This window comes from Alligator sinensis, unplaced genomic scaffold, assembly GCF_000455745.1.
Source record: "Alligator sinensis unplaced genomic scaffold, ASM45574v1 scaffold1329_1, whole genome shotgun sequence".
Lineage (NCBI taxonomy): Eukaryota > Metazoa > Chordata > Crocodylia > Alligatoridae > Alligator > Alligator sinensis.
In genome coordinates, this window is record NW_005842460.1 from 339597 (window position 1) to 354644 (window position 15048).

General features: G+C 59.0%; 2 protein-coding genes across 3 annotated transcripts in view; one reads left to right on the forward strand and one right to left on the reverse strand.

Moving 5' to 3' along the window:
* The first annotated feature begins 1805 nt into the window (after positions 1-1805).
* Positions 1806-10122, forward strand: NAALADL1 (N-acetylated alpha-linked acidic dipeptidase like 1). The gene is made up of 20 exons (XM_025212421.1): positions 1806-1905; positions 1941-2010; positions 2283-2448; positions 2651-2785; positions 3355-3477; positions 3661-3850; positions 4340-4433; positions 4923-5027; positions 5172-5257; positions 5687-5806; positions 6050-6135; positions 6319-6382; positions 7073-7140; positions 7226-7317; positions 7561-7651; positions 7837-7918; positions 7994-8170; positions 8341-8431; positions 8924-9016; positions 9822-10122. The coding sequence occupies exons 1-20, from the start codon at positions 1806-1808 to the stop codon at positions 9976-9978; spliced, it is 2190 nt and encodes a 729-aa protein (XP_025068206.1). The 3' UTR covers positions 9979-10122.
* Positions 10123-11503: 1381 nt separating this feature from the next.
* LOC102370248 (killer cell lectin-like receptor subfamily B member 1B allele C) overlaps positions 11504-15048 on the reverse strand; it is a 22247-nt gene continuing 18702 nt past the window's right edge. For both annotated transcript variants that reach the window (XM_025212432.1, XM_025212431.1), the window contains 2 exons: positions 14460-14572; positions 11504-12511 (listed from right to left, as the gene is read on the reverse strand). In XM_025212432.1, coding sequence (XP_025068217.1) covers positions 12388-12511; positions 14460-14572 — 237 coding nt within the window. In that variant the 3' untranslated portion in view covers positions 11504-12387. The remainder of the gene's footprint in view (positions 12512-14459; positions 14573-15048) is intronic.

Genomic DNA, 15048 nt, shown 5'->3' on the forward strand with positions numbered 1-15048 from the left:
GCAAGGCCAGGGGTCTCCCAAGAGCCCCAGCAGCCAGCTGGGGCAGGCCGGAGAGGTGGGGAGCAGGGAAAGGTAGGGGTCATGGAGCACAGATGGACCCCCCGACACAACTCCCTGACCTCCAGAGTCCCTGTCACCCAGCCCTCAGCGCCGAGCACAGCTCCCCATGCCCTGCAACCCTAAGCCCCCGCAAAAGCCCTGCAAGGCCAGGGGTCTCCCAAGAGCCCCAGCAGCCAGCTGGGGCAGGCCGGAGAGGTGGGGAGCAGGGAAAGGTAGGGGTCATGGAGCACAGATGGACCCCCCGACACAACTCCCTGACCTCCAGAGTCCCTGTCACCCAGCCCTCAGCGCCGAGCACAGCTCCCCATGCCCTGCAACCCTAAGCCCCCGCAAAAGCCTCCTTTTCAGTTCTTTCCCTCTGCCAAACCCAGACTCCCCAAGACCCCACCTCCATTAGCACCAGGGTAGCAAACACCACGCCAGCCCCAGCCACATCTGAATGCTGGGTGAGGGGGCCTTTTATACCCAGCCCCTGAGGTCTGAGGGGGCAAGAGATGTGGGCAAGGGGCTGGGGGGCATTGAGGCAGGCAGGTGGGGGGGGGCAGAAGCATGTGTACAGGTGGGGGATGGCTGTGGGGGTCACTAGAATGTGGACTCCATGGCTTTGCCCACCCGCTCCTCCTCCACCTGCTCCCCAGCAGCCCCTCCAGGATGCCTCAGCCCTGCATACCCACAGCCATCCGTGGCTGCCTAGTTGCCGGAGGTTACAGTGCATGGTCCAGTACAGCCTCATGCTCTGTGGGAGGCAAGGATCCGGCCAAGTTGCCTGGCCCGGATGCCTGGCTTCTCTCCCATCTCTGCGGGGAGTGGGGCTGGTGGGTTAGAGCATGGGGGACTGGCAGCCCAATGCCTGGGTTTCTCCTGGCCCCTGCAAATTGCACTGGGGGGGGATGTCTCTGATGCCTTCTGGTACAAATGGGAGGGCTGGCCAGGGTGGTTTCTGGGGATGCCCGGTGCTATGGCTCACGGCAAGAAGGTCATGAGTTTCCCCCTGCACCAGAGAGCTGAGGGCAGTGGGCACAATACCCCCCGTGCTAGCATCCTGCCCTCACTCCTGTCTCCCACACCATGGGACCCCAATACGAGCCCCTGAAGCCCTTCCTCCTCCTCCTCCTTCTCCTCCTCCCTACTTGTCTTTCTCCCTTCCCAGTTGGGCGCTGGGCCCCAAACAGCCCCTCCAGCAGCTCTGTGAAGCACTGGTTCAGCCTGTGCCACTCGACTGCTGTGCTCTGGGCCAGGGCGAGGGGAGGACGTAGCTGGGAGCCCGAACACATGTGTTCTTGCCGAGCTTTGCCAGGGGAGTGGGGCTGGCGTGTTAGAGCAGGGGCAGGGCACTCCTTAAGCCAGCTGGCACTGTAGCTGTCCCCCACCCCCATTCACAGTCCAAGGGGGCCAGGGAAGGGCAGGGGGGCTGGGATGGGGGACCCTGAGTGAGCTCTCCACTCTGGGAGTGGTGTGGGGACCAGGGCATGTAACAGGGGAGCTGGGATCCTGAGCCCCTGGGTTCTCTCCCTGCTTTCAGGTGTCTGAGCTCTCCTTAAGCCAGCTGGCACTGTGCCCACTCAGATGCCCTCCCCACACCCACCCCCTGGCCCCTCCTCATGATCAAAGGGTGCCAGGCTGCAGGGGCAGGGGCTGGGTGAGGTGATAAGGAGACGATAGGGGCTAATGAGTAACCCCCACAGAGCAGGATCTGGGGGCAGGGGGTTATAAAAACCACCAAGCCCTGCACAGCCCAGGCAGCAATGAAGTGGCAGTGGCAGGTGCTGGGGGCAGTCTGTGGGGGAGCTTTGCTGCTGGGTACTGGGATCCTGCTGGGGCACTTTGCCGTGCCCCAGGCGGGGGGTGGGAGAGACCCTCCGCACTGGCTACAGGACGAGACCTGGATGAGAAGCTGATACAGGACTTCATGGGGCAGGTGGAGAGTGCCCGGATCCGGGAGAACCTGCGGTGAGCAGAGCAGGGAGGTCTGGGCTCTCTGGGAAGGGGAGTGGGGCCTGGGGGCTGGGGGCTGAGCTCAGGGGGCCTGGGAGCCAGGACGCCTGGCTTCTCATCTGGGTCTGCTGTGTTGGAGCAGGGCGGTTGAGGGCTGGGATGCCTGGGGTCTCTCCCCACCCTGGGAGGGGATGGCAGCTGCTGGGTTCGAGCAGGAGGGACTGGGACCCGGGGCACCTGGGTTCTCTCCCAGCCATGACCTGATCGCTACCCCTCTCCTTCTGTAGGGTCCTGGCTTCGAGGCCCCACCTGGCAACAACCCCAGGGGACAAGGCGCTGGTGCAGCTGCTGCGTCAGCGCTGGCAGGACCCACAGACGGGGCTGGATGGTGTTGCTGAGGGCACCTACGATGTCTTTCTTTCCTTCCCTGACCCCACGCATCCCAACAGTGTGGCTGTGGGTATGTGCAAGCCAAAGAGACTCCAATGGCCGAGAGCAGGGGAGCTAGGAGCCAGGACGCCTGGGCTCTCTCCCTGCACTGGTCAGGGTTGTAGGGGAAGGAGTGGGGCAGCACTGGGGTGGGACTGGGGCAGATGGGGTGGGTGGAGGCAAATGGGGGTTACACCCCTGCCTGCCCCTCATCCCCTGCCCTGAGAGTATCTGTCCCCCAGTGCTGAATGGGTCCCGGCTCTTCGAGGCCCGGCGTAGCGAGAAGGTCCTGACCCCGGACCAGGCCCAGGAGGACGTGGTCCCACCCTACGCCGCGTATGCACCATCGGGGAGCCCCCAGGTATGGGAGACCCCCCCCTTCAGGGTTAACAGTCTTCCCCATGGGGTTAACAGCCCTCTGGGGCATCGTCCCCTCCCCTGGGGGGTTAACAGCCCTGTTATCTGATCATCCGGACCGCCCTACTTTTATGGCCACCCCAAGGCCACGCGGGGACCATGGCAACCACTCCTGACTGTCACTGTGACTATGGACCATTGTACCCACAGTGCTGTGACTAGGATCATGGCCCCTGCTGGTTGGTACAGGGATGGCCACGTATCCCCGGAAACAGTGGGCTGCCCCACGTGTCGTCGTGACAACAGCCACATGTCCCCAGAGATCCGCAGGCACACGTTGCCATGACGATGGCCCTGTATCCTCAGAAAGCTATGCCATGGCAACAAAGCATGCATCCATGTGTCACCATGCCCACGGCCACATACCCCCCAGCATCGCCATGCTGATGGCCACGTACCTTCAGAGGCGAAGGGCTGCCCCTCCGCATTGCCACGCCAGCAGACCCCTGCCTGGGGAGATCCCGTTACCACGGTGACATCGCTGTGGACCTGACCCTGCTTCTCCCTCCCCAGGGCCGGCTGGTCTATGCCCACCAGGGCACCCGCAGCGACTATGAGACCCTGGTGGGACTCGGCCTGGACCTCAACGGCACCATTGCTATCGTTCGCTATGGGGGTGCTGGGCGGGCCACCAAGGTGAGGGAGGACCCTGTCCCCACTGCCCCCCCAGCATCTGGGCTTCCAGTGCCCCACTTGCCCTAACTCCCCAGACCACACTCCCCTGCTCTGGGAGGAGAGGGGGTGGAAGGGTACAGCAGAAGTGTCTAACTAGAGGAGGGAAAACTGAGGCAGACATCAGAGCCCCCAACCCCCCTGCAGGCAGTGGTGGGGGCTGAGTTCGGCGTGGCTGGCCTGGTCGTGTACACGGACCCCAAGGACATCAATGATGGGCGGGCAGGCGAGAATGACACCTACCCCAACTCCTGGCATCTGCCCCCCTCGGGTGTTGAGCGTGGGTCCTACACCGAGAGCTTTGGGGACCTGCTGACACCCTACTACCCTGCTAAAGGTATGTGGCTTATGATGCAGTGGGGCACCCGGCTCCCAGACCTCACTCCCCTCCCCCCCGAGAACTGGGAGAGCCCCAGGTACCCAGTAGACTCCTAAGCCTCCCAGCTTTGATCCACCAGGCCCCACTGCCCGGAGCTGGGGAGGGAGCCCTAGTCTGCCCTTTCTCCTCTGGCGCCTTTGGGACAGGCATGATCTCTCCCTGGAGAGAGAGCAGGAGGGGCCCTGTGGGCTGCAGATTGGCAATATGGCATCCCACTGCAGAGGCAGCTGCATCTCAGCGCTGGGCAAGGGGGGCCAATGCCCCATTGCAGCGGCAGCCAAATCTCAGTGCCAGAGCCCACCCCCCCTGTGCAGGCTCCCAGTGCCCCCTGCTGTAACCCTTCACCCCACTCCCCTCCTGGCAGTGGGTAAGAGCCCAAGTGTGTGGGGTCCCCATCTGCCCCAAGTGACCCATGTTCTGACTGCCTCTCTCTTCCCCCCATTTCAGAATTCACCTACCGGATCAAGGAGTCAGAGATTCAGGGGATTCCCCCAATCCCCACCCAGCCCATTGGCTTTGAGGATGCCCGCACACTCATCTGGTGGGTGATGGGGCACGGTGGGGCCCAGAACCCGAGAGCAGGGAGAGTACCCAAGTGTCTGGGCTCCCAACCCCACCTGCTCTAGTCCGCACCAGCCCCCTGTTCCCCTCCCGGAGTGGGAGAACCCAGGTGCCTGGCTCCCATAGTCCAACCTACTCAGCGTTTTGGCCTGGGTGCTATTCCTGGCCCCTGAAACAGAAGTGGAGCCCAGGCGTCTGGGCTCCCTGGGATCCATTCCTGTTTCTGGCAGGGGAGGGGAGGGGAGGGGAGGGTTCTCCCCAAGGGAGATGGGGAAGACCAGGATGCCTGGGTTATATTGTATTTGCCAGGTGTCCCTATACAATCACGTTTCCTCAACTTGATGGCTCTGTGCCTCAGTTTCCCCACTCATGCTACCAGGATACCCACTGGGGAGCTGGGGGTTTCCCCAATATCAGTGGCTTTGAGGGGGGCCTGAGGATCTAACTGCCCCATCTCTGTGCCCTGCAGCTCCCTGGCTGGTCCAGAGGCCCCCGCAGCCTGGCAGGGTGCCCTGGGCTGCACCTACTGCATTGGGCCGGGCTTCCGGATGGACGGGCAGTTCCCCAGCTCCAGGTATGGAAGGATGGAGGGATGCAGCAGGTTTTGGCCCCAGTTCCCCCACCACTGAGTCACCAAACCCCAAGGCCTGCCCTCGCTCCCCAAACTCTGCCCCCTGCGCTGACCTCCCCGCTCTGACCCCCCACACCCCTTCCCCAGTGAGGTCCAGGTCAGTGTCTACAACCAGCGGGTCATCGAGAAGTCAGCCAATGTGATGGGTTTTATCCGAGGCAGCCAGGAGCCCGGTGAGTGCCCCCTTGGCTTCCCTTCCACCATGCCCCTGAGACCCTCCAACCCACACAGACTCCCCCACCCCAGTTCCTGTTCCTGTGCCCACTCCCAGATCCCCACCCATTCCAGCTGCCCCCACTGGACCCCTCGCATCTGGCCCCTAGGGCTGCCCCCCCACTCCCAGGCTGGTCCCCTCCCCCAGGGAGGGAGCAATCCCGGGGTCCCATAGCCTCCTGCTGACCCCCACACCCAGCCAGCCCCCCATGCCCTCAATAGTCAGCCAACCCCCACACCCTGCAGCCCCCACCCAACAAACCAATCTCCACTCCCCACACAACCTCTGGTACCCCTCTCACACCCAGCCAGCCCCCCAGATTCCTGCCTGCACTGCCCAGCCCAGCCCAGCCCCATTATCTGCATCCCCCCAAACCCTGCCTTCCCAGACAGGTATGTGCTCTATGGGAACCACCGGGACAGCTGGGTGCATGGGGCCGTGGACCCTGGGAGCGGGACGGCTGTCATGCTGGAGATCACACGTGTGCTGGGCAAGATGCTCAAGGAAGGTGAGTGGCAGGTGGGGAGAGCAGAGCAGGGAGAGGACCCACGTATCCAAGCTCCCAGCTTCCTCTGTTCTGACCCCCCAGCCCACACTCGTCTCCCGCAGTGGGAGAGACCCTAGGTATCCAGGATCCTAGCCCCCACCGTTGTAACCTACTGGGCCCCACTCCCTTCCCAGAGCAGCACCGAACCCAGGGCCCAGGCTCCCCGGCCCCAGGCCCTAACCCCTGGGGTTTCTCTCCCCTTAGGGACATGGCGCCCGAGAAGATCCATCATTTTTGGCAGCTGGGGGGCAGAGGAGTTTGGTCTGATTGGCTCAACTGAGTACACAGAGGTACGCGTGTGTGCATGGGTGTAGGGCTGCACTGAACATGCTCTGGCTCACCAGCCAGCCTGGTGTCCCCTCCCGCTTCCTGGATCGGCCCCCATCTCCCCATTTCTCCCTGGGCCCAGCCAGCCCTGTATCCCCTCCTGCCTCCCCCAGCCCCCACCGTATTAACCCCCACCTCTCCCCCAGGAGTTCTCCAGCAAGCTGCAGGCACGAAGCGTGGCCTACATCAATGTGGACATCTCCGTCTTCGGTGCGTCTTTCTGTACATCCCTTTATCCATCCAACCCCTGCCCTCAGCACACTGTGCCCTTTGCAGCCTCTCTAAGCTGGGGCCTGGCTCTGGGATCTGCTGAGATCTCCCTGCAGGGAGGAGGGAAGGGAAGAGAGCACAGACACACAAGCACACGCGCGCATGCTATTGATCTTCTTGCTATTGATATAAACTATGCCGCTTACAGAAAACCATGTAACTTAGATCGATTCTGCCTCAGGCTTTTTGAATGTCTGTACCTTGCTCTAGTGATTCAAGTCCACTGGATATGAAATACAGTGCAAACAAATGCACATATGTGAGAGTGTGCAAGGGCTGTCTGAGGTAGGCAGGTGTGCCAGCATGAGCAGTCAGAGCACAGGGCAAGCAGTGAATATGCAGCCTCTACAGGGCAGAGGGCATGTGTGCAGAAGTGAGTGCACATGAAGCAGAATCTGCCTGCAAGAGATCATGCGTGCAGCACAGCATGTGTGAGAAGGTGCAAGTGGCCCTGCAGGCGAGGGTGTGCAAGGGTGTGCAAAAGCATACATATCAAGCACGCATGCAAAAGCCTGCAAATGTGAATACACCGGAGAATATTCACGTAATAAAAATGCACAAGAGAGACCACATATGCCCAAACACGTGACCCTATGTCCTCTGACCCTATGTCCCTCCATATCTCCACAGCTAATGCCACCCTCCGAGGCCAGGGGACCCCTCCTGCCCAGAGTGTCATCTTCACAGCTGCCAAGCAGGTGTGGGGCAATGGGGTCTTTCCACCCATTCCCTTCCTTCCCTGCCCCAACTCCCCTTCATGCATCTCCCCTTCACCCCCCGCAGGTTCCAGCCCCGGGCAGCGGCACTGGGTCAGTCTATGATAACTGGAGGCATCATACCAACCGAAGCAGCCCCACCTATGGGGTCATCCCCAGGTGGGATTTGGAGGGCACCAAAGAGGGCCAACCTGGGGAGTGGAGAGGTGGTACATGGGGATAGTTGGGCCTGGGGTTGCAGGGAGGGAGGCTGTGGAGCTGGCTGACCCTGGGAGCTGATTCGTGGGGAGGAGGGGGGATATGGGGCTGACTGGGCCTGGGAAGGGTGATCCAGGGGGCACTGGATTGGCTAGGGGTGTCCCTGCTAGCTTCAGTGATGCCTCACTTCTCTACTGTCCTCAGCCTGGGGTCGCTGGGTGCCGGCAGTGACTACGCCTCCTTCATCCACTACCTGGGTATCACTTCCATGGACCTCGCCTACACCTATGACCGGGTAACAAGCCTCAGTGCTCCCCCCGGGGGCAATTACGGGGTCCAACAGGAGGTGCTCCACCTGGGCAGGCAGGGCTGATCCTGCTCCCCCGGCACCATGCTGCAAGGGCAGCCAGCAAGAGATACTCTGTCCAGATGCCCCTGCCACCCCCAGCTGATTTGTGTGTACCCTCCTTTCTACCCCAGAGCCAGACCTCAGCCCGGATCTACCCTGCCTACCACACGGCCTTCGATACCTTCGACTACACCGACAGGTTCATTGACCCAGGTAATGGAGGGGCTCGGACCCTTCTCCCACCACCCCTAGCAGAAAGGCCAGATTTCTGAGTTGCCTTCCCTACAGGGTTCACCAGCCACCAGGCCGTGGCACGGACAGCCGGGAACGTGCTGCTGCGTCTGGCCGACAGCCTGGTCCTGCCTCTCAATGTCAGCGACTACGGGGAGGCTCTGGAGGGGCTGTACAGTGTGGCTGCCGAGGGGCAGGTGCAAGCTGACCTCGCAGCCCACAACATCTCCCTCGGTGAGGCAGGGGGCAGCCAGCAGGGGTGCCCAGGCAGGCAGAGCTGATTGCAAGGCCCTGGCACGAAGGAGGGCCCAGAGGGGCACTCTGCCTGGGCAGGCAGGGCCGGCCCCGCTGCCCCAGTACTAGGGGCACCCCGCTCTCCAACCCTTCATCTTGTCCCCTTACAGCCCCGCTGAAAGCCGCCATCAATCGGTTCAAGGCCGTCGCCACTGACTTCAACCAGCGGCTAATGAAGCTCAAGGAAGAGTCGTCTCCTAAGTAAGTCCAGCTACCTATGCAGCAGCCCTGTGACACACATGTGCATACACGTGTGTGCCCATGGCAGCATGGAAGTAAGTCCTTATTTAACTGTAGGTTCCCATTGGCTCATGCATCATACATGCAACACAAGTGCACATGCACATGTGTAACCCGTTGCCGTGGGCCTGCTTTACATACACACATACATACACACACTCATCACACACGTGTGTTGCCTGCTCCTACTTAGACCTATCTGTAGGCAGGGGCCACTCATGCTTGGGTTCCCTCATATGATGGAGACACATGGTGCACCCACAAGTGCATGCAGCTCTGCACATGTGTACGCTCAAACCCTGTGGGGCATTTGCACAGGTGGAGTCCACGGGTGTTAGCATGAGGTACCGTGGCGGGGCAGAGGACAAGTTGCATCTGTGACCCATGCAGGGGCTTGCACGCACTTGTGAATGCACGTCTCACATACCACCCACCCCTCTCTCACCTCTCCAGTCCCCTGGAGGTCCGGATGGTGAATGACCAGATCATGCTACTGGAAAGGGCCTTCCTGGATCCCCGGGCTTTCCCCAGCAAGTACTACTACAGGTAACCTCACTGGGGGGAAGGACACTAGCCCGGATGCCTGGGTCTGCCCCAAGATCTGTGAGCGGGGTGGAGCTGAAGGATTAGAGAAGGGTCCTGGGAGCCAGGATACCTAGGGCGCCTATACACATGCATTGAGGCTGCTTCAATGTGCTGTAATTACAGTGCATTGGAAAAGACTGGATTAACTGAGTCCGCTGGAGGGTGGGAATTACCACCCTCCAGCAGACTCCAGCATCACATGCATCAGCGTCCCCATGCTGAAAAATGGCAGTGGGGGTGCTTTAACTAAAGCACCCCTGCCGCCCTTTTTCAGTGCGGGGTCACTAATACACATGATGCTGCAAGCGCTTGCTTTAATTAGAGCAGCTCTTGGAGCCACTCTAATTAAAGCACCCCCTCTGGAGTATGTGTATAAATGCCCCTAGATCCCATCCAGCTTAGAAAGGGAATGGGGGCTGGAGGGTTAGATCAGGGAGTGCGGGCACTGGGCTTGCACCCCCTGCCCTGGGAAGGCAATGGTTTTTAGGGGATTGGAGCTGGGAGCTTGGACTCCTGGGCTCTGTCCCAGCTCCGGGAGGGGAGTGTAGGCCGGTGAGTAAGAGCAGGAGGGGCTGGGAGCCAGGACGCCTGGTTCTCTCCCCACTCGGGATGGGCGATGGGGTCTGGTGAGTGAGAGCAGTGAGGACGGGATGCCCAGACTCCTGGGTTGCATCCCCGGCTCTGCCACCTCTCTCCCCCGCATAGCACCCCTTGTTAAGCTGTGCTCCCTCCCTACAACAACAGTGACCTCTGCTTTCCATCTCAGCCACGTGCTGTGGACACCACGGGCTGCAGGTGTCCCCACCTTCCCGGGCCTAGCTGAGGCCCATGCGGCAAGGGACTGGGATGCCATCCGCAAGCACCTGAGCATCGCCACACAGGCCGTGGAGAGTGCGGCCTCCACCCTGGAGACCCCGGCCTAAGCCCCGGCACCCTCTTCCCCCCCACCCAGGGGCAATTAACTCCCACTGATAACGATCCTGCCCACCAACCCCACAAAAAGGGCAATAACCGCCCCCCCGGTTAAAGCCCCTAGCTTTCTCCCCTGGTAGTAAAGCACTGGTAAAGAGCAGCCACTGCCTCTGTTTGTTCCTGCAGCCTGGCTAAGGGGAGAGGTGGCCACCTTGAAGCCTCTACCATGGTGCAGGGCCCAAGAGCCACAGCCCAGACACCTGGGTCCTCCCCTTGGGTCTGAGACCTGGGAGGAGGGGTTAGAGTTAAAGACCCCCATCCTGCCCCTCCCTCACTCCACGCCATGCCCCTCCACCCCTGCATGCCTGTTCTCCTTCATCCAGCAGCCCCCTTTCCCCACCCTATTGCTTCCCCTATGTGAAATGAACCCGGAGTGGTTAGGCATCAATATTGTATAGTACGCGTAGCCTTATCCCCTTAGCTGTGTGTGAGAGCTTGGTGTGGATGCATCTCTTGGATTGGACTGGGAGAGACCTGTCAAGGAAACCCAGCAGGAAAGGGAGAAAGGGCTCAAGGGAAGCCCCTTCTCCTCAAATACATGGAGGTTGTTAAGAGACAGAGTCGGGGTCCAGAAAGACCCAGAAACTCCAGGCACCAAAACTGCAGCAGGGAGCTGAAAGGATCAGGCCCAAGCTCTGCTGGCTGCAGGGCTCTGCATTGTTTCCACCATGACAATAATCATTGCCCTGCTTAAAGAAGGTGGTCTGGTCCCCGTGCACTGATGGGCACAGATCCCCAGGGGAAGACAACCGGGGTAGCACATTCTTGCATAGGTTTTGTGGAGAGGGGTAAGAAACACTGCCCATCCCAAGGGACTATCCCAGGTGTGTGGGGTGGTGGCGCAGGGTCAACAGCAGTGCAGACCCCTCCATGAGCCAGCTGTGCTGTGGCAAGTGGGGACTTGGCCAGGTGTGGTCAGGCAGATCTCAGGGCTCTTCTCCCATGTCCCTTCAACCCCAGCTGGGGATAGCCACAGACCACTTCCCCCCAGCTCCTGCCCTGTCCATGTGCTCCAGATCTCCTACCAACCTGCAGCCCTCGCAGAGGGAGTTGGAGGCATGGCTGTCCCTGGTCATCATCAGATAGGACTGTCTTTGGCCCAGGATAGCTCAGCACAGAGGCTGCTGTCTCCTGCGGCAGCCACAGACAGCATCTCTGTGACCTTCTGGACACCACCTCTCGCTACGTGGGGCCATGAGTGCTCACCTGGGGACCAACGCCTGTTCCCACCCATGCGGCTGCCCCTGTCAGCCTTCCCAAAGGGAAACAGCAGGACAATATGTCCCAGGACATCAGGGGAAGGCTTTTAAAAATCCAAAGGCCCTCATGCACATGATGTCCCCAGGATCGGTGCTGGCACGAAAGGCCAGGGGACAGACTCTGCCTTGGCATGTCTGAACTGATCCACAGCAGTCCAGCTGGGCCCTGTGGTCAAGGCGCAATGGGGGAGTTTGGGGTTGAAGGGATCACAGAGAAGGGGGTTATTTTGTGGTAAAATAAATAATGTTTTTTATGAGGCTATTTTTTCAAACAAGCGCACAAGGAGTCTGGCCAAGCGGGTGAGGCGCCTCCTGCACGGCGCACAGCAGCAAGCGACACGGAGGACCCTCTGTCCAGGTCTCAGCGCAGTGCTTGGCACAATGGGGCCCCGATCATAGCCGGGGCAGGGGTTGTCTCCCTGCAGGCCATTGCTCTGGGTCTCTCCCCAGGAGTCAGAGCACAACCTGGGCAAGTTTGCTATGGCTGGGACAAGATGGGATCAGTCCTTGTGCCAGCCCAGTGAGAAGGGACATGTGTCTGACTATGTCTGGGGAAGGGGAAGCTGATCCACACACTCCTTGGGCAGCAGCAGGATTGTGGGGAAGAGAAGGGAAGACAGAAGCAGCACAGGAAACCCGTGCCACGCTGGTCGGTGCATTTAAGCGCACTAGAAGTGACTTGGATACGCAGCTGCACTGCAACGATGCCCAGGGCTGGGATTATAGCGCTGGAGCACACAGCCTCACAACTGATGGCTGACTCTGAGCACCAGCCCAGATAAGGAGCTGCACAGATTGACCTGGGTTACTGCCCATGAGTGATGTCTGAGGCAAATACATGGACCATGCAACAACAGGGCTGAGACCCATTAGCTCTTGGCCTAAGCACCAGGCACCTACAAAGCAACGAGATTTGGGACCTTGCCAGAAATGATATCAGAATTGATTACAGCTCTGGGCCTTCTTGTGATCCAGAGAAAGCTCTGATCCCCTTTTTGTTTTTTGTTTTTTTAATCTTGCCCTAGCCTTGTTCGGCTCGGGGGCTGATGCTCCGGGCAGCTCTTCTTCTGTTGTGGGAAGGAGGAGCCGCCGTGCCCCGGCTCACAGCGGGATGCTTTCCTTCCAGCAAACCCATTTGAACTCAGCAGTGCAAACTTCAGATTTAGTCTGATCCCCCTTTAACATCCCACAGCTGTTACCATCAGCAGGTCCTGGCAGCGGGAACCTGGAGAGCACAGGAGAAGGCAAGTCATTGTTAGTGAGCCACGTCAGGTCCCTGTCGTCCCACTGGAGCCAATGGCACAAGCAGCTCCAGGGACAGACCTGGCCCCACCTGCTTATCTCATGGGGCAGCTTTCCACCTCCTCCTCTTCCTTTCCCACGCGCCTCTTCTGCAAGTTCCTGCATCGCTTACACATCACAGTTACTATCCCTGGGTGGCTCCTTACCCTGCCTTGGCCCATGTGCAGCCATTTCTGGGCAGATCCACACTGCTACCCTGGGACACTCTCAGGCCTGCCCTCTAGCCCAGACCTGCCTGACTTCTACATGAAAACTCCTGTCCTCCGTTAGGGTGACAATACTTTGGATCTTAGAGAGCACTGGATTTGCAGCTGAATACAAGGCATGACCTGTGGCCTAGCAGAGCGGCTGACCCCAAGGCAGAATGATAGCTAAGCCAGCCATTTGCTTATGCGAAATAACCATTTTAACTGTGTCAACCATTTTTCTGGAAAAAAGCAGCAATTAAGGCTGTGTGCTGTGAACCAGCTAGAGTAAGGAATGAGATAAGATACAGGGGTCCAAAAAGGGTGGGGATGGCACAACCTGAGACAGAAAAACAGACTGAAATGTGGAAAACAACACGTAATTGGTAGCAGAATCCAAGATGAACGTATGGAAAAAGGTGAATGGTGATTGGTGAAGAAGCCTCCAGCAGCTTCCAGGTTTTGGTCAAAGTCCGCCCATTGGCCGAAGAAGAGAAGTCAAGGTCTTAGACACGCGCTCATAGCAAAAAGACACGTAAATGAATGAAATGCATAGGCAATTCCATGTTAATGAAACAAACAGTAAACAGAGGCGGAGTGTGAGATGGGAGGAGAAATGGGGGGATCACAGGAGGGGCAAGGGTAGAATGAATGGTAATGAGCATAAACCAAAGTGTACAAATGTGGGAAAAAACTATTGTTCAGGGCAGGACCCCGTCTCTTATGGCGTGAGGCCCTTGTCCGACGCTGTCTCCTTCTGAATAAAGCTGTTGCGAGCAATGTGTGCTGGTGTTTGCTCCCTGCTCGGCTCTGGCTAACGAGTACCAGGATCCACAGTAATTGGACCATCATCTCCCTAGTTGCTGGGTGCCGCATGGAGCCGGGGTCTAACATCCTCAACCCTGGGAAGCATCCGGCTTCCCCCAGGAATTGTCCTGACTTGCAGGGCCTTGAGTCAAGCTAAGCGCTGGCCTGCCCCTCCCTACAGGGTGCAGAAAACTCACCTGAGCTAAAAGTCACAAGCACCGGCTGTCTGGTCCTTCTGTACCCTATTCCCTAGGCTTCTGGCAGTGAAGTGCCCCTGGGTTGATGGGGCTGAGCACGCCTCAGGCAGCCGCAGTCTACTGATGTGCACCAGAGCTGGAGCTGCACCAGTGAGCCTGCTCTGGGCTCATCCTTACAGCCTGCACTCAGGTTCTTTGGGACAGGCTGCCATGGTACAGACAAGCCTCCTGCTGCCCCTAAACAGCTGAGCACAGAAGGGAGACATAAGCAGTAGACAGGTTGATTCCTGAAAAAGGCACAAGTCCAGGCTTTTGAGGAAACAGCCTGCCTGCTACTCATTTCTCCCTTCAGTACCTCATGCACAACTTTAGCGAGGTGATGTAGGTGGGGACAGACCAGCTCACGTGGCTTGGGCTTCTTCAGGGCAGACTCAAGAGCCACCCCTCAATAGCTGCACAGACACACCCTGGAAAGCTGTTCATAATCATTGGACTAACAGAGCAGGCCCTGTAGAAGCAGGACTAGAAAAGCATGGGATTTTTTTTTTTTTTTTAGCATTCAGACTTAAATAACATAACAGAATTGAATAGAATAACAGAATTGAAAAATGATCTTGGAAGATCAGACAACCCAATCCAGAGCAGGATTTTAGGAAGTCGCAAAACAGCGGGCAACACTCACAGATCTTGGTCCAATGTGGAGCCATTCACCCAAACCCACTCTTCCATGGGGGATACGACACGGACTCCAATCCAGACAGGATACTGCCCCTGTGTGACATTGTGCACGAGCTCCTGTGGAGGGGGCAGAGCAAGGTGCCAGGGTGAGCACAGCCTGCGAGGATTCCTGGGCTTCTTTGCTTCATAGGTAACTAGAAAGCTTGACCGAGATCCCTCCCAATGGGCGCTGGAGCACTGACATCCACACATGACTTTTGGCGGGTGATGGTCCAGCCATCGCTCCCATCCACAGAGCAGCACCAGTGTTGGCAAGAAGGGGCTATTACAGTGACCCAGGCTCCGGGCCGGGTTGCACAGGGACAGAAGAACACGAGGAACAATGCCAGTCTCTGTCATTGTCTGAAGAAGCATTTGAGTTCTGGACTTTCCTGGGCACTTGGGAAAACTCCACTCAGACAGGCTGATGCCACTGCTTGCCCCTGTCTGGCTACTCTCTGTGCTTGGGCCCTAGAGGGGAAGGCGTGCTCAGGAGCAGGAGGCAGCAGGAGGACCAAGTGGAGGCACAGTGGGCACGGAGGGGCAGGGAAAAA